Source organism: Dendrobates tinctorius, unplaced genomic scaffold (assembly GCF_039654945.1).
Source record: "Dendrobates tinctorius isolate UK_male_01 unplaced genomic scaffold, ASM3965494v1 ptg000096l, whole genome shotgun sequence".
Taxonomy (NCBI): Eukaryota; Metazoa; Chordata; class Amphibia; order Anura; family Dendrobatidae; genus Dendrobates; species Dendrobates tinctorius.
In genome coordinates, this window is record NW_027361764.1 from 1,108,600 (window position 1) to 1,134,599 (window position 26,000).

At 48.7% G+C, this 26,000-nt stretch overlaps 1 protein-coding gene across 1 annotated transcript in view; it reads left to right on the forward strand.

The window, feature by feature from the left end:
• The window catches only part of LOC141098873 (uncharacterized), a 108,617-nt gene that overhangs the window by 43,980 nt on the left and 38,637 nt on the right, over window positions 1–26,000 (forward strand). The window contains exon 3 of the mRNA XM_073586829.1: window positions 7,161–7,252. Within this exon, the coding sequence (XP_073442930.1) occupies window positions 7,161–7,252 (92 nt within the window). The remainder of the gene's footprint in view (window positions 1–7,160; window positions 7,253–26,000) is intronic.

Below are 26,000 nucleotides of genomic sequence, written 5' to 3' on the forward strand. Positions count from 1 at the left end.
CCGCTGCCTGGGGAGGGGGGGAGAGAGAGACAGAGAGAGAATTTTTCAGCCTCCAGAACAGAGTTTGGGGTTAAATTTGCGGCTGAGTGAAGTCTTTCGGGCATGCGCAGTGAGAACTGCGGATCCTGCCGGCCGAAAAAACGTTGCATGGTCCGTTCGGGCTTGTCGGCGGACGTCAAAATTATGGTGGATCCGCAAAAAAATGGATCCAACGGATGGCCATCCGTCAAGATCCGCCGGTAATGCAACTCAATGGGAAAAAAGAACGGATCCGCCAAGAAAAATGGCGGATCTGTTTTTTTTTTGCAAAACGGCGGATTTTGACTGATTGACACAAACGGATGTGTGAAACAGGCCTTAGTTGCCGGATGGGCTGCTTGTTCTGCACGGGCAGTTAGACTACTGGAGTAAGGGAATTATCAATGTGTTGGCCTCAGCCACTCATTCAGCAATATAAGACCCTTCCGTACTGCCAACTAGCCTAACCAACCGCACACACCACGCTGACATCAGCCACGATTCACTTAATCAACGAGTTAATTATGAGGGTCCGTGGCAAAACCCTAAATTAGTAGCGATTATCTAAAAAAGGCGCATAGTTCGTTTCTTAGAGCATGAAATCAGACTGATAATTTTATCATTTATTCCCAAAATGGTGGGCAGTGATTACACAGATAAAAGTTGTTACAAAGTTGAGACATTAAATATGTACAATGCAGTATAAAACAACAAGGATTAAAAACAAAGAGTAACACTTACATGTGCTTAGTTGGTATTAGGCAGACCATGTGCTAGGGGGAGGGGCAGCAGCCACACATCCCCGGACATCTGCACGTCTTGTCAGCATCAAACTCCAGTTTCAACTGAAGGAATTTTGGGAGGGAATACCTTATCCCTTTGGGTTTGTGACCTCACGAAAGGGGCGGTCTGGTGAGGTTCAACCCCCCTACTCTCTAAGTTGCCATTTATCTAAAAACTTATAATAACCATATCTTAACGAGGCACGCTTGTTTAAACTCACCGAGGGTCTCATTGGTTGTAGCTTATCGAACCCAATAAGACAACATCAAACATGCCGTAATTAAGACACTCCATTTGGGAGCAATCCATATGTCAGTTTCTGGAGGGATTAGAGCCGTGAAAATTAGAGGTTAGAAAGCTGGTTTCGTGCCCTTTGCAGAAATGTAATTATTATATCTCTGGCACGAGCGAAGTGCACGCTAGAGCTTCCTTTAATATTTCCTATACCTTTATTCAAGCCACATGTTTCAGAACAAAAGACATCCTTTCACTTAGCTGTGCAGGGAGTGGGGGAGGAAAGAGGGGGAGAGAGGAATTCCACACTGAAGTTTCAGGTTTCACAGCTGCAGGCAGATAGCTGCGTGTGGAGGAAGGGAAGATTCTAGAAGTCATACCTTACAGACATTTTACATTACAGGAGCGGTCTGCTGCAAAGTAATCTTCTCTGCAGTAGATAGACAGCAGTAGACCACAGAATGTGAGGCTCTGGATTCCTGCAGAGCAGACGCAGAACCCTGACGCCTAACAATATCTAGTTCTAAAGACAGTTTTCCACTCATCTCCCTGGTGAATTCGTATGAAATTACAATCCACTCTTAGATAGAGTTTGGTAAAAGTCTTGGCAGAAGACAGTCTCCGGAAACTCAGGGATTAAGGGGAGTGGGTACCAATTTTTAGGGTATGTACAAGTGCTGAGTATGAGCTTGCGGAAAGTTCTGCAATGTTTCTGCATCTCTTGACAAGAAAAAAAGCTGAGGGAAAAAAGCATGTTTTTGGTGCGTTTTTGTATGCAATGAAGGCTTTTTTGAGCTAAAAATATTAAAAAAAGTTTTGTGATATAATTTCTTAGTTCAACACCACTTTTTCACTGCTGATACAGTAGCATCAGGGTAATGGGATTAGGGCTTGGTGTCAGCAGCTGTTATTGACACAAAGGCCTAGGCTTAGTAATGAAAAGGTGTCAGCCTGACACCCTCATTACTAAGCCGATAAGTAAACACAAACTCACACACAAACACGCACATTGTCACCAGCCTATGTAGGAGTGTTAGCAGAATAATCTCACATAGGCTGTAACCAGACAGCAAGTGTTAATTTTAAAGAACAAAAATAAAAATAAAAAAATTGCCTGGGCTCTTGCATAATTTTAACAACCAGCAGAGAGAAAGCTGATGGCTTAGGGCTGATGCTAATATTATAGAAAGGAGCCAATAGCCATAAAGGTTCCTATGCTATTAATATCAGCTCACAACTATTTGCTTAGCTTTCACTGGCTACTTTACAGGTGGACCCCAGAAAAAATTGACATAGGATCCCCCTATAAAATCTAACCAGAAAAAGATAGGCAGACAGATGCGGGCTGATATTAATAGCCTAGGAAGGGGTCATGGATATTGGCTCCATCTCAGGCTAAAAACACCAGCTCTCAGCTGTCCCAGAAAAGGCACATCTATAAGATGCGCCAAATGTGGAGCTTAGCCTCACTCTTTCCACTTGCCCTGTAGCGGTGGCAAGTGGGGTTTATATTTGTTGGGTTGATGTCACTTTTGTATTGTCAGGTGACATCAAGCCCACAGGTTAGTAATGGAGGGGCGTCTATAAGACACCTACCCATTAATAACCCCACAGAGATATTGTACAAAAACAGACACCCAGAATAAATTCCTTTATCTGAAACAATAACACAGACTCCTTTAATGAATCTTAATTAAACCATACTCACACAAAGCCTAATCCACCGACGCCAACGTCTCCTGCAACAAAAATAAAATAATAAACCACAGTATTCCTTACCTGTCCGTAGAGAAGATAATCCATAATGTCGTATGACAATCCTGATAACTTTGAGAGCAGTCATACAGATGATAGCATGGGAAACACCATAGGAAGCTGGTAAAATGCAAACAAAAACTCAGCAATTCCGCCGTAAATCCGCAAACATTTTTACACCTGCGCTTTTGCTGCAGATATGACTGATTCAGGTGAAGTCAATGGGTGAAAAACCACAAAGAAATGAGATGCTGCAGAAAAAAATGCACTGGAAATACTCAAGGAAAATTACTGATCATGTGCACAACACTTCAGGATTGTCATTGAATAAGCTTCCATTGCGTTTTTGGCCAAATTCCGTGTGGAAAAAAGTGCTGACAAAATACATCAAAAACGCACTGTGTGCACATAGCCTAAATGGTACTTATTTATTTCCCTGTAATCAATACATGGCCGCAGGATTGAGTCCTTCTTTTCTACAAAAAACAAGAGTGCTCCAGACGGTGAAGAAGAAGGTTGAATGAAGCCTTTCTCTAAATTTTCCTCTAGATATTCCTTTAGTACTTTAAATTCTGGCTCAGAAAGATTGCAAATTCGCCCACAAGGAATGGACCCTCCATGAAGCGATTCAACGGGACAGTCATAAGGATGATGAGGAGGCAGTTCTTTGCTTTCTTCTTACTGCAGACCTCACTGAGCTGCTGGTACTGAGGTGGGAGCTTATCATTCTGATTAGAAACCTCAGATACTTGAATTTGTGTGAGAACAGATACATTAGCATGGCAATTGTTCTTACGGTACTCAGAGGGAAAGGAATGGTCCTCGATGCCCAGCTGATAGATGGGTTATGGATTGAAAGCCAGGGAATTCCTAAAACAGCTGGAAATTTTGGAGATGAAATAAGATGGAAACTAACCGCTTCATGATGATTCAGTTCAGTACAGATTTCTAGTTCAATTGTCTCGTAGGTAACAGGTCCAGACGATAAAGGTGATTTAGCCACCATTTCCATATCGATGGGCATGGATTTAGTCCTACTTGCAATGTTATTGTCAAGTGTGAATTGTAAGTCCATGAAATTCACTCCTGCTCCAGAATCTAACATGGCAGATCATTGTATTTTTGGCTCCCAATTATGACCTGTATGGAAACGACAAAATGAGACAATGGTGATTGTGCTTTGCCTTTATCCTGCATTACAGATGAGATGGTCTGCAGAACCAGATCTGGCCAGTCACAAAGGTCTAAATCGCTTTCAGTCCTGGCATTTGTGAAGGCTATGGTCCTTTTATTAGGACAATTGATCCGCCTTTCCCCACAAGTCCCAGAAAAGGCTGAAGTCCCTCCCGATTATCACCGGGTGCAGCGAACTTTCAACTACCCTGACCTCATGGGGCTCCATACCATGGCTTGTTTTAACTGACACTATGGCGACAGGATATTCCTTGGCGTCCCAGTGGATACAGCGTACACCCATGTGTTTCCAAGGGATCAACTTATGGGGAAGTGTGGCCCTTATCAGAGTCACCAAACTCCCTGAATCTAAGAGTCCTGTAATCAGCACCCAATTTATTGACACGGGACATGCCTGTGGCCCCTCACCGGGCTAATAGTCCACACTGCAGGCAGGATATGCATAGTAGGAGTAGTGCTTCCCTAGGCTGCAGTCCATCTCTTCAGAGGACAAAGGACAACAGGCAGCTATATGTCCAGGACGCGTCATCTCAAGCAAAGCAAGTCTTTCCCCGTGGCCTTTGACAAACCCTCAGTGACCCCTTGGGATCTAGACTGAACACAGTGGTGGCTTTACTACCCCTATTTTGGGACTCAGGTTATTGCTGGTTACCCCAGTATGAGGATGCACCACCACTCCCTGGATTTCTTAGGGACCTCTCAACCACCTGGAACCATTCCACTAGGCCCACCCGCTTGAACACAGTCAAAAAGGCCTCTACAACATCACCCGGAGTCATATTTTGCATGGCTGGTCTTACCATCTTCCGGACGTACTTGTCATCAACTGGACTTGAGGGAGGAACTGCCGGCCTTCCACAAATTGCCTCTGTAATCAAGTCAATCTGCTGCTGGTGTTGCTGATGCTGCTGCTGCATCCGCTGTTTAAGCAGCTTGCTTGTATCTTGCTGCACCATCTGTTGCTGCTGTAATTGCTGCTGATGTTGTAGCTGCTGTTGCTGCTGTGCTTGTAGCAGATGTTTAAGCAGGTCCTCCATCTTGTCTGATGTTGTATGCTGGTTTGTGGCCATCACACGTTTTCACTGGAAATACTGACCGCACCACCTATGATACAGCGGCTCTCTCAGCAAGACAGAGGTATAACCGGAATACTGTCTCTTTAAGAAAGGGCTTGGTTTATTGTAGACAGCATAAACCAAGCATGGGAAAGTAAACATGGGCCTCTGGGCAAAACAGCAAAACAAAGAAAGAAAAACACAGTCCTTTTCCTAGCGGGGATCAGCCCGCTCACAGGTAGCTATGTCCGCTGTTCAGGTTTTAGCACACATCTTCCTGGAGTGCTTAATTAGGTGTCTCCAGCCTCTGGACACTACGCTGACAGACACAGCAAACCTTGCCACAGCTCGCATTGATGTGCCATCCAGGATGAGCTGCACTACCTGAGCCACTTGTGTGGGTTGTAGACTCTGTCTCATGTTACCATGAGTGTGAAAGCACAACCAACATTCAAAAGTGACCAAAATATCAGCCAGAAAGTATTGGAACTGAGATATGGTCTGTGGTCTCCACCTGCAGAACCACTCCTTTATTGAGGGTGTCTTGATAATTTCCATCTGTTGTCTGTTCTATTTGCACAACAGCATGTGAAATTGATTGTCAGTCAGTGTGGCTTCCTAAGTGGACAGTTTGATTTCACAGAAGTTTGATTTACTTGGAGTTAGATTCTGCTGTTTAAGGGCTCCCTTTATTTTTTTGAGCAGTGGATATACTCGTATGTGTGTGTGGCTATATATATACTGTATGTAGCTTTGTCGCCATAAAAGGAGGGGGGCCCAGACACATTTCTTGCACAGGGGCCCCAAGCTGTCAGTGTCCGCCCCTGGTAGATCACCTGTGCTGTATGTTACCTGTACTGCTCTCCTTCTTCCCAGAACCATGGCTTTTTTACTTTATGGCCATGTGACGGCTTGGTTTTTGATTTGTTCTTTTCATCGATACCATTCATTTTAGCATACATTGTACTGGAGAACAGAAAAAAAATACAAGTGCAGTGAAAGTGGTAAAAAAGAAACCCAAAAAACAATTGTGACAGTGCGCTTTTCTTACCATGTTGGCTAATGCTAGCACCATTGTGATTCCCCAGGTCCGTACGAATCTGCAGACCCCGAAACATGTGCAGGTTTTTTTTATTTAAGAGGAGAAAAAAATCCAAAGTTCGTAAAGAAAAAAAAAGTCTCCCTTTTCCGAGAGCCGTAGCGTCTCCATTTTTGGGGATTTGGGGCTGGTGAGGGCTTATTTTCTGCGTGCCATTTTGGGGTAGATCCGATGTCATCACCTGTGATTGCATTTTACTGCAGTTTTTCTCTACACCGTTTACGGGTCGCATTAATTATTTTTATATTTTTACAGATCCGGCGTTTCTGAACGCAGCGATACCAAATATCTGTACCTCTTATCTTGAATGGTGCGGGGGGGGGGGTTAGAACTTTTCATTTTTTTTAATTTCTGTAATATTTTTTAAGTTATTGTTTTTTTACTTTTTCCTGGCTTCATTATTCTCCTTAGGAGACGTGAAGCTGTGATCTTCTGATCGCCAGCGGTGCACACAGCGGGGCTCCTGCTATGAGGGCCGGCCGCCGGTGGTCATGCCAACTCATCATGTGACAGGGGCGCCGATGGGTGGAGTTTGTGGCGCGCTTCTGGCATGCAGAGATTGACAGTGGCATTTAACATGCTAACAGAGCAGGGTGGATCATGATTCCACCCCAGGATATTAGGGCAGGTGTCTGCTGATCAGATCAGCTGTCACGTGACTGAAAAGATGCGGTCGCAGCACCGTAGCCGTGCCATGATTAAGACGCAAGTTGAAGCGCGTTGGCCCTAAAACGCTGCACTGCGGGTATGATGCTGTTGTGTGCAGTATCACTGTAGTGGATCACTTTTGCTTAATGTCGCTTCTTTTATAAAAGGCTCATTAACAGCTTTATTGTATTACTAAAGACACAGTATTTCTGCTGGATTTCATTTGCTGTGCCATACCTGTGCATCAGGTAATAAAGGGGTTAATACAGGCACAGTGTCGTGGGTTACATGATTACTACATGACTTCACCTCTAATCACGTCCAGATCGGTATTCCTAACCCTATTTCCTAACCGCTCCTTCTTTACTTTGCAGGGGCAACTTTCGAGGAGAGAAGCCATACACCCCTGGAGAGCCCTGTTCACGCTGCCCCTCATCACACATATGTGAAGAATCATTATGTGTGGGTAAGTCCAGACATCCGTGTCCAGGTATATAAAGGACCTCGGTGCTAGACATGAGCACAAGTGTCTTCTTCAGATCCACTTTGAGTCCAATTTACTCAAATTCACAGATCCCAGAAAGTCCGAACACTCGTGATTCTGGAGTGGTCTAAGGGAGCAGGGCTGATCAGTGGGGACCATCATGGCTGGTGCAAAGAATGAAAGAGGGAAAGCAGTGGCCATTTCATGATTTCCAGGATGAGGGTCTAGGTCAGAGTGCAGATCTCATTTTACAGAGATAGCAAAAGTTAGGCAAACATGTAATATGTCGTCGGTCAGACACCATGTCCACTTTGCTATGGCAGCGACAAAAAGAAAAGAAGGTTTGTGATGCCAGGGTGCACTTAATTGACCTCTGCTAACTTGTAGTGAGATGTAATGTGGTGCACGCCAAATAGTCCAGAAAACAGGGAGGCCAGAGGGACTGTTGATAACTTTTACTTGTTGCACGAATACCTCTGTACAGCCAGACAAACGAGGATTTAACAGAGAATCGGTTCCCATGCAGCCATCTCAGATCCTTTCCCGTGTAGTAAAGCAGATATATAAATGGTGCAGAGAATTCTTCCACATTGCTTATATGTAGCCCTGATCACACAGCTCTCTTAAGTGGAGGCTGTGGTTTCTTAAATACAGGATTGATGGCTGCTCCTTTACCTGCTTCTCTGGGCCGACGGCAAACCCACATCTCCTTCTCCTTCACTGCTAAGTCCAGGACCCGGCCATGTGGTTTTCATGTTACCTTGTGGTCACACATGGAGAGCTGCTTTGTTAATTCTTGACATCCTCCTAATGGCATAACATAATAAGTCCATCACTTTGTACATATATAAGCCACTTCTATGTACTGAACCCTCATGTACATTATCTGCAAATGATAATATTAGCACAGTGCAAAAATAATGAGGTAGCTGCCAGCTCTGCTCTATCTTAAAGGTATATGCACAACAACTTTGGAGCATTACACAGATATATATTATGCTCACGCCCAGACTGTTTAGTGTGAGCGAGGAGTGTGGTCCCACTGTACCAAGGACCAGACTTATCCCAGCGGAGATTTATGTATATCCCACCACTGCCTCCAATATGTCATGAATAACAAGGGGGATCTATTTGTTTATTCCAGTTCAGAACTTAAAGCTGGCCCCCCCCTTACCCTCAGTTCAGTCAGGGAACTGCACCTAGGATGAGTAGTCGCCAGGCGGGCCACCTGGATGTGTACTGGCTATTGGGCATTCTGCAGTGAGGGAGATAAAATTATTCCCACTCTCGGAGGGGAAATTCACTTTATAAACCTTCGTCACTGCCAGGGTCTCTCGAATACCCCAGAACACACTACACTGCCACCAGCTCCTGATTCTAATTGGTATCGGGTCAGGAGCCACCCGATCAGTAGCGTTGGCTTAATTTAGCATTGAGGTCGTGGGGATACGTGGTAGAGCAAGGAAAAAGAAGCTAGTAAATTTTAAATGTATATATTTTTACTCCAAAAGAATAGGCAGTGTTTACCAAAGTATAAAAAGATGTTACAAAATGAGACAAATTACAATATGTACAGACAATTATAAAACAAAAGGGAATAAACTGAAGACTTACATATTTCGGTTACAGGCAAGCAATGAGTAGATGGTTGGTGGGGGGAGGGGATCCCAAAGGCAAAGGTTCAGTCCAGAGCATGGATGGTATACGCTATCTCCTCCAGGACTGAATGCCCCCTGAATCAGCCTCTTAGCCTTATAATTTTAGCTGGGTGACCTCACTGGGGAGCAGAGCTATGGGATGTACACCCCTTTTCCAAAGTTACTAAGAACTTACTAAAAACTCGTAACTGTCGTAACTCGGGCTGTGAGGCTCGTAGGAGGATGGCAAAATTATCCTTTTTCTCAGCGTGAAATTGGTGTTCATTTAAATCCAAACATGTCCTGGCTCTGTGCCTCGGCTAAGCAGTAATCCACTACTTGTGTCACGCCGTCTCTGCATACTCACCCGGCCACTGCTCCCATGCCGCAGCCCTCCGCCGCCCGACATCCACGGAGGTCACCTCTGACAGGCTCGCGGCTGGCGGCGTCTCTGCATGCAATGCGCATGTGCCATAGGCCGCGGTCGCGCCTCCCTCCTGCTTCTTGTGCTCCGCTGTGACCTGACCCGGAAGCACCTCCTTGACCAATGGCAGACCAGACAGGGGCATATCAGGCCGCTTCCCCCTGAGGGAGGCGCCTGATCGTTGTGTTTCCTAGCACACTGGGCCTCGCTTCATCATGTGCTCTCTGCAGTACTGCAGTCCTGTTCTCATCTGCTCCCTGCAGCAGCCTCTCAGTCCTGCTATCCGTGTTCCCTGCTGTATTCCGCAGTCTTGTCTCTGGTGCTCCCTCCGTCCTACTCCAGTCCTGCCTCCGGTGTTCCTGTTCCATCCTGCTCCAGTCCTGCCGTCCTCCTCTAATCCTGTCTCCTGTGTTCCTGCTCCAGCCATCCCTCCACGTTCCAGTCTACTGTCTTACTCCATTCCTGTCTCCTGTGTTCCAGCTCTATTCTGTCATCTACACTTCAGTCCCGCACTCCTACTCCAGTCCATCCTGAGCCGCCCCTCTCAGTACCGGCTACCGTGGTACTTGAACCCTGGGCCTGCTCCTAACGGTCCCTGTATAGGGGTTGGTTCCACCTGGCAGCTCGTCCGGGGCCCCTCGGTGCCATGGCCCAGAGGGTCCACTCCTGGAGATTCCGGCTTCAGAGCAGCCATGCTAACAACTTGGATTCTGCTGGTCCCTGAGCTTAGAAAAGTCACTGAAGTATGGTTCTGCCGATGCCCATTCAGAAGTGTAAGTTTTGCGTTTCTATGGCTCTTCGGCGCCGTTATATTTTGATCCTAAATGAACCCTGTACTAGGACAAAGGAAACACGTGTTTCAGAGCTTTTTACTTTCAGATTCCCAGCTGCAGGCAGGAAGGAGGGGGTCACATCTGCAGCATGTGTGACGGGCTGGCAGGTCCCAAGCACATGTAGCAGAGCTCAGTGTGTGTGACTGAACAATAAGGCTTATGGCATATTCCATGACAGAGGGGCGGGACTAAAGTGCTACCTTGGTGTTCACTGGAGCCTCTTGTGGTGAGGTCAGGCTTGTGCGACAGGTAGCTGCCAGGTACCACTCCAGGGCGGTGTCCGGCATTAACAGTTGACCCCCAAGGGCACAGGACACTGTAATGACAAGTGCAGGCAAGTACTGTAGGTATACTGTCTGGCTCAACTGATTCATAGACCGGCAGGTACTGGCTGGTATGCAGAGAGGCGCTGGCTGTTACAGCTGTCATACAGGCAGATCGGTGCAGGAGAGCACAGCTGATGTACTGGCAGGCAGGTAGGCATGGCTGGTAACCTGGCAGGCAGGAGGGCACGGTTGATACACTGGCAGATAGGCAGGCACGACTTATGTACTGGCTGTCAGGATCCTGTCAGCGTCGGCAAGCTGCCATGGCTGAGCTGGGTGACTTACCCACACTACGGGAGGGCCCGGGGTCCGATACTGCAGGGAAAGTTCAGGCAGACAGGACCTGCAACACTGAAAGTAGTAAAGAGTACAAGGACCTACGATCATGTGACTGCAGGGGGTGGGGCTTAGCATCCTACTGCTGCAGATGAAGCAATATACTTACTGCAGGGCAACTGTAGTAAAGGAGAGGGAAACGCAGGTCAGACAAGCAGAGGTCATACACGGAGAGGGCGGCGCGGTACCAAAGGAACGAGCAGAGAATAGTCAAGTCACAGGCAGAGGGTCATACACAGAGAAGGTAGCGCAGTACAAGGGGGACAGGCAGAACTCGTAACAGGGACAGAACCGGATCAAAACCAAACAAGCAAGCAAGATATCAGGCACAAGGCACACGTACGCACAAGGTCAACTAACTCAGCCGAGGGCAGGAGTATAACTGACACCGGACCTAGGTCCAGTGAGCATTAAATAGCCACCCTCTGCCAGAGAGAAGCAGAAACAATTAACCCCTGTCTGACCAGGGCAGGCCAAAGCGAAACCCCTTCCTGGATCATGACACTGGCAGGCAGGTGGGCTCGGCTTATACACTGGCAGGCAGGTGAGCACAGCTGATATACTGGCAGGCAGGTGGGCACGGCTGATATACTGGCAGGCACGTGAGCATGGCTTATACACTGGCAGGCAGGTGGGCACGGCTTATACACTGGCAGGCAGGTGAGCATGGCTGATATACTGACCGGCAGGTGAGCACGGCTTATACACTGGCAGGCAGGTGGGCACGGCTTATACACTGGCAGGCAGGTGGACACGGCTGATATACTGACCGGCAGGTGAGCACGGCTTATACACTGGCAGGCAGGTGGGCACGGCTGATATACTGGCAGGCAGGTGAGCACGGCTGATATACTGACCGGCAGGTGAGCACGGCTTATACACTGGCAGGCAGGTGGGCACGGCTGATATACTGGCAGGCAGGTGAGCACGGCTTATACACTGGCAGGCAGGTGGGCACGGCTGATATACTGGCAGGCAGGTGAGCACGGCTGATATACTGGCAGGCAGGTGAGCACGGCTTATACACTGGCAGGCAGGTGGGCACGGCTGATATACTGGCAGGCAGGTGAGCATGGCTTATACACTGGCAGGCAGGTGAGCACGGCTGATATACTGGCAGGCAGGTGAGCACGGCTGATATACTGGCAGGCAGGTGAGCACGGCTTATACACTGGCAGGCAGGTGGGCACGGCTGATATACTGGCAGGCAGGTGAGCACGGCTGATATACTGACCGGCAGGTGAGCATGGCTTATACACTGGCAGGCAGGTGGGCACGGCTGATATACTGGCAGGCAGGTGAGCACGGCTGATATACTGGCAGGAAGGTGAGCACGGCTGATATACTGGCAGGCAGGTGAGCACGGCTGATATACTGGCAGGCAGGTGAGCACGGCTTATACACTGGCAGGCAGGTGGGCACGGCTGATATACTGGCAGGCAGGTGAGCATGGCTTATACACTGGCAGGCAGGTGAGCACGGCTGATATACTGGCAGGCAGGTGAGCATGGCTGATATACTGACCGGCAGGTGAGCACGGCTGATATACTGGCAGGCAGGTGAGCATGGCTTATACACTGGCAGGCAGGTGAGCATGGCTTATACACTGGCAGGCAGGTGGGCTCGGCTGATATACTGGCAGGCAGGTGAGCATGGCTGATATACTGGCAGGCAGGTGAGCACGGCTTATACACTGGCAGGCAGGTGAGCTCGGCTTATACACTGGCAGGCAGGTGAGCTCGGCTGATATACTGGCAGGCAGGTGAGCACGGCTTATACACTGGCAGGCAGGTGAGCTCGGCTTATACACTGACCGGCAGGTGAGCTCGGCTGATATACTGGCAGGCAGGTGAGCACGGCTTATACACTGGCAGGCAGGTGAGCACGGCTGATATACTGGCAGGCAGGTGAGCACGGCTGATATACTGGCAGGCAGGTGAGCACGGCTGATATACTGACAGGCAGGTGGGCTCGGCTGATATACTGGCAGGCAGGTGGGCTCGGCTTATACACTGGCAGGCAGGTGAGCACGGCTGATATACTGGCAGGCAGGTGAGCACGGCTTATACACTGGCAGGCAGGTGAGCACGGCTGATACACTGGCAGGCAGGTGAGCACGGCTGATACACTGGCAGGCAGGTGAGCACGGCTGATATACTGGCAGGCAGGTGAGCACGGCTTATACACTGGCAGGCAGGTGAGCACGGCTGATATACTGGCAGGCAGGTGAGCACGGCTGATATACTGACAGGCAGGTGGGCTCGGCTGATATACTGACCGGCAGGTGAGCACGGCTGATTTACTGGCAGGCAGGTGAGCACGGCTGATATACTGACAGGCAGGTGGGCTCGGCTGATATACTGACCGGCAGGTGAGCACGGCTGATATACTGGCAGGCCGGTGGGCACAGTTGATATACTGGCAGGCAGGTGGGCACGGCTGATATACTGGCAGGCAGGTGAGCACGGCTGATATACTGACAGGCAGGTGAGTATAGCTGATATACTGGCAAGTGCAGGCAGGCAGGTGAGCATGGCTGATATACTGGCAGGCAGGTGAGTATAGCTGATATACTGGCAAGTGCAGGCAGGCAGGTGAGCATGGCTGATATACTGGCAGGCAGGTGAGCACGGCTGATATACTGGCAGGCAGGTGGGCACAGTTGATATACTGGCAGGCAGGTGGGCACAGTTGATATACTGGCAGGCAGGTGGGCACGGCTGATATACTGGCAGGCAGGTGGGCACAGTTGATATACTGGCAGGCAGGTGGGCACGGCTGATATACTGGCAGGCAGGTGAGTATAGCTGATATACTGGCAAGTGCAGGCAGGCAGGTGATGCTGGGCACGGCTGATATTCAGGCAGAGGTAAGAGCCAGTTCAGACTGGAAAGACAGGAGCAGTGTCTGAAGGACTGAGTCACTGGCAGGTATGAATGACATACAGGAACAGGTAGGAACTATTTCAGATTGGACAGACACGAACAGCTTCAGGAAGGATTGTGTCACAGACAGGAATGACTGGAATACAGGAATGGGTGGATCAAGATCAGACTTGACAGACAAGGAACCACACAGGTGGACAAGCAGGGAACCACAGATGCGGACAGGCAGGGAACTGCAGATGCAGACAGGCGGTAAAACGCACATGTGGTCAAGCAGGATCCCGCAGATGCGGTCAACTACAAAACCTGTTGGTTCCCACAGGACAGACAGGAGCATGTTCACATAGAACAGATAGCATAAGGATAGGTACAGACAGGTGAGACTGGACCAAGTTCACACAGGACCATCATAAGGACAAGAGCCAGATTCACACAGGGTACTTACTATGAAGTAGAAAATGTACACATAGGTACTGGTTCAGACACTGCAGGTTTTAGAGATAGGTATTGATTCAGACATTGCAGGTTAGGGATAGATATTTGTTCCGATACAGGAGGTTTTAAAGAAGAGCTTTGTGGAGACACCGGGGTTAAGCAAGCGCCTTGGTCCTCTAGCCGAACCCGCATGGACCAGGGAACATCCCACTGAACGCCCACTCTCCTTTTACCGTGGGCAAAATACTACTCAGACAACACAGGGTGAGGGTTAAACAGTGTGATAATGCTTTACGGATCCACAAAACAGGCAGAAAACACATAGAACAATCTCAGCAACATACCAAAGATGGTGTACATTACAGAGTCTCACCCTTTCACTGACTAGCTGGGGTAAGAGCAGCTGTGACTTTAGAGCTTCCAGGGCCAACTACCCCACCTGTGGTACGCAGATAGAAAAGGTAATAACAAGCATAGGAAAATGACAGTCCATTCAGGTACAAGGCCAGTTCACCGGAGGGTCACAACCTAGCAACAGTTTCCAGGGCCGACTATTACAACTGTAGTATGCACAGAGAGGAGGTAACGCCAAGCTTAGGAAGATGACAGTCCAGTGAGGTACAAGTCCAGTTGACTGGAAGGTCACAACATGGCTTCTCCAAACATCTCCATGGCTCCAGGCGACCGGTGGGTCTCATTCAGGGTACACACAAAAGTGTTCATGGTTCAGAGATGGTCAATGGAGCAGATCTGTATTTTTCCAGCCGGAGTCATGGTCCCCTAAGCTGGCATCCTGTAGAATGATAAATCTGTGTCCCTCGTAATGGAGCAATGATGTCTTTGGTGCTGTCCTGTCTCTGGTCCTTTGGATGTTTGGATGTCTTGGCTGAATCTCTGTCTCTCTCTGACAGAGGCACATAACTGCTTTTCATAGTTAACATGTGTCCTTCATTCAGTATTCACAGGTAAAGGAGAAGAATGGAGATCAAGTTGCATTATTTGATTATTTAATCAAATTGCATAGAGGAGGAAAAACTATTTTAAAAGTCAACAAACTAGCTGGTCTGGTCAATGTGTAATCAACATATCAGCAAACATCATTGTTCCATGACCCTTTATCTGTAGTCATCCAAGGATATGCGCACAATATGTTACAACAAATTGTCAACTTACAAGTCAACATTACAGGCTTACATGAGCAAAAGTCTGTTTTCTTGACCAACCGGAAAGAAACACATAAATTCAAAAGTCAACATATACAGTGGGGAAAAAAAGTATTTAGTCAGCCAGCAATTGTGCAAGTTCTCCCCCTTATAAAGATGAGAGCGACCTGTAATTGACATCATAGGTAGACCACAACTATGAGAGTCACAATGAGAAAACAAATCCAGAAAATTCACCTTGTCTGATTTGGCATGATATATTTTGCAAATTCTGATGGAAAATAAGTATTTGAATAAAAAAGCCAAGAATCCAGTGCCGCCTGTAGTCAGCATGCAATACATAAAGTGCATGTGCACATATTGATTTCTAACTGTACTTTAAAATGAGACATTTAGCAAACAATTGATCAATTCTTTGAGCCACCCCGCCACGCCATTCTATGTCTTTATTCTGATTGAGCTCGGCTGTAGTACACACATACAGCACCTCCACCCTCCCCCATAGGCTCTACTTAGTTATGCACCTGCGTCTGGGCCTGTATCACCCTTCATCCATGGTTGCTGGTTTGGCAGTGTGGAGGTCAGATCTGAAATGTCCAGCTGTCATGTCCGGACCTGGTCGGCCTTTATCTGCGCTTGTCCTTCTGGCGCCATGGGAGTGATTCAGAAATGCTTCAGGTACAGTGGGCAATTAATATGGTCTTGCTTTTAATACATTTAGGAGGCCGTAATGGCACAGCGAATATAAAAAACGTAGAGTAGGACTGCCCCATATGAGAATGCCTTGGCGTGGCGGGGTGGCTCAAAGAATTGATCAATTGTTTGCTAAATGTCTCATTTTAAAGTACAGTTAGAAATCAATATGTGCACATGCACTTTATGTATTGCGTGCTGACCATAGGCTGCGCTGGCTTCTTGGCTTTTTTATAAATAAGAATTTGGTCACCTAAAAACCTGCAAGATTCCTGTCTCTCACAGACCTGTAACTTCTTCTTTAAGAGGCTCCTCTGTCCTCCACTCATTACCTGTAGTAATGGCACCTGCCTGAACTTGTTATCAGTATAAAAGACACCTGTGCACACCCTCACACAGTCACACTCCAAACTCCACTATGGGGAAGACCAAAGAGCTGTCGAAGGACACCAGAAACAAAATTGTAGCCCTGCACCAGGCTGGGAAGACTGAATCTGCAATAGGCAAGCAGCTTGGTGTGATGAAATCAACTGTGGGAGCAATAATAAGAAAATCGATGACATACAAGACTACTGATAATCTCGATCAGTGGCTCCACAAAAGATCTCACCCCGTGGGATCAAAATGATCACAAGAACGGTGAGCAAAAATCCCAGAACCACACGGGGGGACCTAGTGAATGACCTGCATGGAGCTGGGACCACCGTAACAAAGGCTACCATCAGTAACACACTACGCCACCAGGAACTCAGATCCTGCAGTGCCAGACGTGTCCCCCTGCTTAAGCCTGTACATGTCCGGGCCCGTCTGAAGTTTGCTAGAGAGCATTTGAATTATCCAGAAGAGTATTGGGAGAATGTCATATGGTCTGATGAAACCAAAGTAGAACTGTTTGGTAGAAACAAAACTCATCTTGTTTGGAGGAGACTGAATGCTGAGTTGCATCCAAAGAACGCCATACCTACTGTGAAGCGTGGGGGTGGCAACATCATGCTTTGGGGCTGTTTCTCTGTAAAGGGACTAGGATGACTGATCCGTGTACATGAAAGAATGAATGGGGCCATTTATAGTGAGATTTTGTGTGCAAATCTCCTTCCATCAGCAAGGGCATTGAAGATGAAATGTGGATGCGTCTTTCAGCATGATAATGATCCGAAGCACACCGCTAGGGTAACGAAGGAGTGGCTACATAAGGAGCATATGAAGGTCCTGGAGTGGCCTAGCCGGTCTCCAGATCGCAACCCCATAGAAAACCTTTGGAGGGAGTTGAAAGTCCGTGTTGCCCAGCGACAGGCCCAAAACCTCACTGCTCTAGAGGAGATCTGCATGGAGGAATGGGCCAACATACCACCAACAGTGTGTGCCAACCTTGTGAAGACATACAGAATTCGTTTGACCTCTGTCATTGCCAACAAAAGATATATAACAAAATATTGAGATGAACTTTTGCTAATGACCAAATACTTATTCTCCACCATAATTTGCAAAATAAATCTTCCCAAATCAGACAAGGAGATTTTCTGGATTTGTTTTCTCATTGTGACTCTCATAGTTGTGGTCTACCTATGATGTCAATTACAGGCCACTCTCATCTTTATAAGGGGTAGAACTCGCACAGGCCACCAGGAACACGGACATCAGGCCACCAGGAACACGGACATCAGGCCACCAGGAACACGGACATCAGGCCACCAGGAACACAGACATCAGGACACCAGGAACACGGACATCAGGCCACCAGGAACACGGACATCAGGACACCAGGAACACGGACATCAGGACACCAGGAACACGGACTGGACATCAGGACACAGGCAGGGCATCAGGGCTCGGATCTTAGATAGAGCATCAGCACACTGGCATCGGACTCCGGACATCTGGCAGCGACCGACAGGATCCGGATATCAGGCTGCGGACATCAGCTCCGGACATCAGGCCGCAGTCATCAGGCTCCAGACCACTGGCAGCGATCGGCAGGCTCCGGACATCGGGCAGAGAAGCATAGGATCCGGACATCTGGCAGAGGACATCAGGCATAGCACATCTGGAAGGGGTCGTCAGACACCGGACATCAGGCCGTGGTCATCAGGCTCCGGACGAGAGGCCACGGTCATCAGGCTCCGGTCATCTGGCAGCGACCTAGAAAGGAACCCCAGCGGTCTGGTGCAAACCCTGCCGGGTTGGACTGGAACCGGCAGGGAATTGCACCGAATCCCCAGCCGAGTACAGAGTGGCAGAAACTCAGCAGACACACCGGACTCCTACTTCCAAGATGAACCCAGGTTAAATCACAGCAAGTCAGGTAGCAAAGAGTCACAGTCACTGGTCACAGGGTTCAAGACACGGAGGGACCTCAGGAACATCCCACAGAGGACACAGTTCAGACAGGGTCAGGTAAAGGAGCAGGTCCAGAATTCAGGAAACAGGACACAACATAGACGGGGCTGGATATGCAGCCTCCAGGAAGGGCGATCTGGGTATTACTGCCCCCAGAGCAGGCGGAGAAACAAGACACAATTCAGACAGGGTCAGGTGCAGGAACAAATCCAGGATCCAGGATCCAGGATTCAGGAAACAAGACACAGGTGCAAGGCAAGACTCCACACAAACACAGGGACCAGGATATTCTGCCTCCTGGGAGGGCGGACATGGGCCAGGATATTCTGCCTCCTGGGAAGGCGGACAGGGACGAGGGCCAGGATATTCTGCCTCCTGGCAGGTGGCAAAACACAGTTCACACGGGGACAAAGAGCAACAGCTCCCCCAGAACTGATCACAATCAGAGCAGGAGCTGCACACACATACTCACATCGCTAGGTTCAGGAACTCAATGCGAAGCTCTGGCGACGCCCCAAAGGGGGAGGGAACTTTATATAGCAGCTGCCTCACAGTGATAGGCTGGAGCAGCAATTGTAGCACACACCCATTCCTCATAAAAGCAGGGGAGGTGTGGCCGCGCGCACCCTAAGCAAGGCCAAACAAATCAGCATTGCAGAGGACACCTGGTGAGAGCTGCAAGCCTGAACAAACGTGGTAAGCCATACACAATGTAGAGGACCTATTAACCCATGGATAGCTTTCCACAGCAGCAGCCAGGGACCGCACCAGCGGGTGGTCTTGCAAAGCAGCGGAGCCACGCACGCATGTACGGCTACGCAGAGGGGCAGGGACCTGAGCAGCATCCATAACGGTAACAGGCAACAGTATCCCCGCTAGTTAGGAGGAGAGGAGCAAAGGGTTAATGCAGACATGCAGAGTAACGCCGGGGAAGCAAAGTACAAACACACCGGCGTTACAATGGGTTACCAGGACGGAGCGGACACAGGAGGCAGGAGGGACTAGGACTGCAGAGCCAGGAGGGGACCACGTGGTTACAAGGATGGAGCGGACACAGGAGGCAGGAGGGACTAGGACTGCAGAGCCAGGAGGGGACCACGTGGTTACCAGGATGGAGCGGACACAGGAGGCAGGAGGGACTAGGACTGCAGAGCCTGGAGGGGACCACGTGGTTACCAGGATGGAGCGGACACAGGAGGCAGGAGGGACTAGGACTGCAGAGCCAGGAGGGGACCACGTGGTTACCAGGATGGAGCGGACACAGGAGGCAGGAGGGACTAGGACTGCAGAGCCAGGAGGGGACCACGTGGTTACCAGGATGGAGCGGACACAGGAGGCAGGAGGGACTAGGACTGCAGAGCCAGGAGGGGACCACGTGGTTACCAGGATGGAGCGGACACAGGAGGCAGGAGGGACTAGGACTGCAGAGCCAGGAGAGGACCACGGGATACCAGGACGGAGCAGGGCTGGAGGGACACAAGCAGGGAGAGTGGATCAAGCTAGGCAGTGAACAAGTCCAGCACCGCAGCCCAGACTAACACAGACCTAGAGGAGAAGATGATGTCAGAATTCCTTACAGGCCACAGCAGCTCCAGGGGTGAATAACTCCAACTAGAAGTCCAGACAGTAGTTAAGCACAGACAGCATCAGGGAGATGCACAGAGGACTGTAGGCAGCAGAACGAGGAGAGGCAGAGAACCGAGTAACGAGCAGCAGCAGCAGCAGGGAGTCCACCATCAGACAGGCAGGAGCTCAGGAGCCAACAGCAACAAAATACTCAGGCAAAGAGGAGCCATGACCTGGACTTAAATAATCAGGATAGGTAGGAAGTTCCATGGCAGGGAGAGATACCAGACTCCATCTTGGATCAGGGCAAACAGGCACAAAGGAAAGTCCGGAATCCTTACATATTGCCATACTGTTTTACCCTCACCTTGTGTTGTCTGAGTTGTTTTATGCCCACAGAAAAAGGAGAGCGGGCATTCAGTGGGATGAGCCTTGGTCCATGCCGTCTCGGGCCATCGAACTAGAGTACCCACTGACCCTTGTGTGTCTCCACAACATCCTTAGGGTAGAACAAAGTACCAGGAACTTTAAATAGCTAAGTTTCTCTCTGCCAGGCGAGATCAGCTACCATCATGCTTGAGAAAACAAGCTGGACTTCTTGTGTCTGGTGGATAGCAGAGACCAGAAGGCTTCTGTATTGATGTTTTCATCAACTGACCACTTGGGAAATGAAGGCACCCTCACAGGGTCCATCTTCTGCACGGTGTCCAGTAAAAAACATCCTACAGGTAGGGAGATTACTGGGCGCTGATTATTGGTACAATTGGTGTAGATATGTGGAGATATCATCACCGCTTCCATTCTTTTGGATACGTCAGCACACCTTGATTGGACGACTAGCAGACCAGAAACGACCTGACTGTCCACGGCTATAGTCGAGTTCAAAGGTGGAGAGGGAATACTCTTGCCAAGGATAGCCTCTCCTACAGACCAAAGGCCTTGGAGTACTCCAGGCTTATCAGGACAAAGACAAGGGAAATGTTCAATACAACTATATATAATATGATATACACTGGTGCTCCTGAAATGATATACTGGAAGCCGCTGGTGTCAAGCCAGAATCTGGGCCAGTTCTGACTATATTAAACCAAAAGAGGAAGAGTGTAAAAAAGTACACCTGTGCTAGAAAGAAAAATTGTATGTGCGGAAAAATCTCTAAACAGATGGACTATTACAGCAAATGAGGATAATTAACAGGTCCTGGTAAATGTACAAAGATGTACGTCCCACATGGTATAAAGCCCGTAGGGAATGCGCCTGAGGCTATCGGCTTGGCTACTTTCGTGGTCGGGGCTATCAGGTAGCCTATTGATTGGGCTACACAGCAGTATCGGAGGCTCCCCACCACCTAGGGATGACGCTCCCCCGGTGGCCCGCCATACCCCCATCCAATCTTTGCTGCGATCTCCACCAGATTTCATGCTGGCCAATTCTGTGAGTGCACTCTGCATCATCCCCATTCATCTGGATCTGTGACCCACTATCCTGCACTCCACTGGGCACAAGTACGTTTTTCCTCACTTCTTATTAGTATCCTTGGGTGGACATCTTCGGCTCATTTATAGCTACATTCCTTGTATGTGGGATTTTTCTGCAGGGGATTTTTGTACATTTACCGGGACTCATTTGTGGTAACAGTCCATCTGTTTAGAGCTTTTTCTGCACATACAATTTTCCTTTCTAGCGCAGGTGTCTTTTTTACACTTTACCTCTTTTTGTTCAATACAGCTGTTCTGTTAGTTGCTTCCCATCATGGATCACACTCTGGTGGTTTTTACAGGCTGTTTATTACATGCGGTGTAATCCTGCATTACATGAGTCTCTACCACAACTGACCAACGAGTTCCAACAACACAACAGAACACATCAGCGTAGTGAGACCCCTAGAGGCCACATCACATATAACATATTGCTACATCCTTTCTCTTTTAACTGGAAGAACAATAAAATTAATAAAACAACGGATACCCTGACCAAGTTAGAGCTATAACATAATAAGTCCAGTTAGATATCATCCTTGAGGTGCGCCGGCTTTCAGATAATTCTGCCAGCTCTAGTAACATGTGTCACTGTCTACACCTGGTAGTTCTTCTGATCCTGGTAATATGCCTTCTGATATTGTCTCTGGCCAGAATCCTCACCCTGATGGTCAGCTGTCAATGTTGGTACTTGACTTGTACTTGCTGCCTCGTTGTCTTGGGTGTCAGGATACTGCTCATAAGGCCATGAATCATCTCTTTCTTGCGATTTCCTCAGATATCTCCGATTTCTCCTTAGTCTTCTTCCTTCCTCTGTTGGAATTTCGTAGGACCGAGGTCCTAGTTTCTGGACTTTTGCCTTTTGCCAGTGTTTGTCACACATGCTGCTTGGCTGCAGCCGGATGTCGTCATTTCTCCGGAGCTCCGGCAGATCCTTTGCAGATTTATTGTAATAGAAAGCTTGCCTATCCTGATTCTCCTGTAATTTAGCTTTGATGTTTCCCAGCAGCTTTGGCTCTAATAGATGACTAGCAATTGGTGCGAGTGTCTTTGTGCGCCTACTCATGAGCCTCTGTGCCGCGGTCTAGGCCTTGGGTGGGTGTGTTTCTATGATCCAGTATAGACAGATATACATCAGTACCTGCTGTTTTTCTTTCTGCATGAGTCTTTTGGCTGTTTTTACTGCTGACTCTGCTTTCCCATTACTCTGAGGATATCTGGGAGAAGACAATTTTTATTTAATTATAGACACCAACAAGGAATTTTTAAAAAAAATTATTGAAAATTCAATAGAGGAGACAGGTCAACATACACTGCAAGAAATATAAAGAATGTAGTAAATCGTTACCCAGGCTATATGATATCTCCAGAGGGTTGAAAGGCAAATAACATTATCATCTATGTAAAAGTGCAGTGCTCATGTGCGCATACTACTTATTACTGATAGACTTCGTTCACACTACTGGAGACATCACATAATGATAATATTGTGTCACTTGGTATAGTAAGTGTCAGAGACTCTATAAAGTGCATAGAGCGTCTTTCATATTACGAGTATAATTTAAGCCATGAGAGTAAAGCCCCCGTTACATTTAGCGATGCACCAGCGATCCTGACCGGGTCATATCGTGGTCGTAGTCTATCCGTAATAAGTAGTATGCGCACATGAGCACTGCGCTTTTACATAGATGATTTCATGTGGTTGCGATGTCTCCTTTGGTTGCTTATCACTGCAGGATGCACATAGTTCACATTGTGCTATATCATTTTTAATGTGGTCATTCATACCTGGCCAATAAACAGATTCTCGTGCTCAACGTAGACATCCTTCCATGCCTAAGTGAGAGGAGTGCAATGTTTTTGCTAGAATGGAAGCCTAAGGGCAACGGATCCGTCGCTGTCCAACAAATGACGGAATCCGGCGACGGTCCTGTGCACACAGCTCATTTCTCACTTACTAGCCGTTCAGTATAAGGACCCCACTGGGATCTTCTGGACCTTTCTGCCAAATGCTCATATGGTCAGGCACCCCAGGAGGATATTAATGTACAGTGACTGACAGGGTTAATGTCAGCGGTTAGGCATTGCTTATGGGGAAATCTTACACTGTTTACAGGGCACCTCAACAGCTGTTATGGGGGAACTTTGATACTGCTATTGAGGTAGTCTGAAACGTTTTATGGGGTGCATTGAAACTGATATTGTGTCTTTCTATGTCTCCTTAACACTGTTATGGAGGAACTCTCGTAGTTTGTATGGGGGCACTTTAGAACTGTTGGCTGGTATCTTCTCCAGCTTCACCCTAGTTTCCCCATCCTACTTTCTGGTGATGTCCCACCTTCATGTTGGCATGAATGTTTGCGCTGTGCGTGAGGCGCTTCCCAACTGTCACAAGGTCTACCATAGTCATCATTCATAGGGGGATCGGATGAGCTCAGACCCATCCTTGTTGCACAGAATCAGGGCGATCAGTCTGTCGCTGCTCCTGTGTACATAGATCCCTACAAAAAGTCAGACTCCAATGAGCTTAGATGATTTTCAGGTAGCATATATGTCATTCTGTGATGATGGCTGCTCAGAGACGACACCACTTCATGGATAAGGCAAAGACAAACAGATCCAAAGGATTGTAAATGTAATGTTTTGGCCTTAAACATCAGACCTTCATCAAGCCGATCGCCATAGTGCAAGGAAAGAATGAAATGAGGCTTTATGAGTAAATTGGTTGTAGCCCAGATGAGTGAGTGCCAGTCATCAGTCATTGGGGCCACTACCCGTAACTTATGTAGCGCTTTACTTCATTTTATTCCCCCTTCTCCTATGGCAATCTCTTAGACAATGTCTCAGTCACCACTTGAAGGTATAAAATCCCTCAAATGGAGAGAAGAGAATGTGTCAGATGGTGGGAAGGAACACTCTTTCCATGGTGCTTCCAGTGATGCACCATCTAGTCGCTCTCAGGCAGCACGGTGGCTCAGTGGTTAGCACTATTGCTTTGCAGCGCTGGGCTCCTGGGTTCAAACCCAACCAAGGACACTGTAACGGGGTCTACCAAGCTGGAGTACCTCTTTCAGTACCACCCCGTGTTTTCGGAGGTCCGCTCTGCGTTGGCTGGAGTCTGAATGAATGACGCTGGCTGGAATTCCTTGTTTACCAGGGCGCATATAAAAGATCACTGCTTCTCCATGTATTTCCAGTCTGACAACACTTTACTCACAGGACACAGAATATATCACACAGATACAGAGGATCGGCCAATAGACAAGCGTCAGGCCAGACATACATTACAAAAGCCGCAGGTGGCCGGAGCCTGCGGATGTTTACTGTGGGAATTACAAAGGTGGGGGGAGGGCGGATAGAAGGAGAATATCGTGTCCCCTCTGCCCAGGGGCGCAGCCTGTGGGCTGATGCATTAGGGACATGCATCTCACATGGAACCTATTATACATACATATAACTGCACAACATATTCTGGGTGCTGAGTGGTTGTGTAACACGTAACAGACACCATCTGCAAAGAGTTTGTATCTTTTTCCAGTAAGGCCGTACTGGGGGTCACAGGCCATAAAAGGGAGGGCAACATGACGGGGTTGAGAGGGACTATAGGGTAGGATACTTGTTAAGAGGGACAGGCTAGTAAGGGTTAAAGAATTTGAATGTGGATATCTGATAGGGCTGAGGGGTAGGAGGGGGGTTAAGGGGAATACAATAAAAGGGTGTAGGCATTTTATAGGGCAACCATTTTAGGTTCCCCTATCACAGAGAACACAAGCTGTACCTGTGGAATGGATGTAGAGACGATCCTTCAGCAATTAAGGGTCACTGATGGCTCTAGGGGGGCTGCAGGCATCTCTCCAAGGCCTGCTGCTAGATGGGGGGCCAGGCAGGATCTGGCTCCGCAGGACGGGCGACGGCCTCGGGGGACCAGACCTCCGGAGCTCCTCAGTCCCGAGGTAACTTCCCGGGTCCGGCGCCGTGTGAGGAGCCCCTCCGGCTAGGGTCGCATGCCGCAGGCCGAGGGCACGTAATCCAAGAGCCGGGAGGAATCCTATAAGGAGGAGGGACCTACAACAGGGGGAGGTGTCGGTCTCCTCCTCGTCATGTGCAGCGGTGAGGACAGGGGAGCCGGGAGTCAGTACGGCTAGCGCCCAGCCAGGAACGGGCCCAGCTCAGCAGAGTACGGGGCGCACACGCGGGCCGGTGAGTCCGGCGCCGACACAAGTGATACAGCAGCAGGGACCCGCCCACTCGGCGGCGGCAGCGCGGGATCAGGATCGGGGCACGGGAGCTGTGGGAAGCCCAGACAGCCCGGCTTCCAAGCGGCCGAATGCCGGTGATAGACGGGGTGCTGTATTACAGCCCCATGAGCGCAGAGCAGTCGGTGAATGTCAGTGCTGTAGCTCCGCCCACGCGCCGGCTGCTGCTGCTGCTTTTGAAAATGAGAGCAGGGAAGATAGTGCTGTTGGAGGGGATACAGATGTGGGAGAGGGTAGGGGTAGACGTTTTCAGGGGGAGCCTCTAATGTATGGGGATAGGGAGGGCATGGCGGGGTGGGGGGAGAGGGAACCCTTGGATTCGGGTCACTGGCCAGCACCTTCTGCAAGGTCAGAAGGGCGA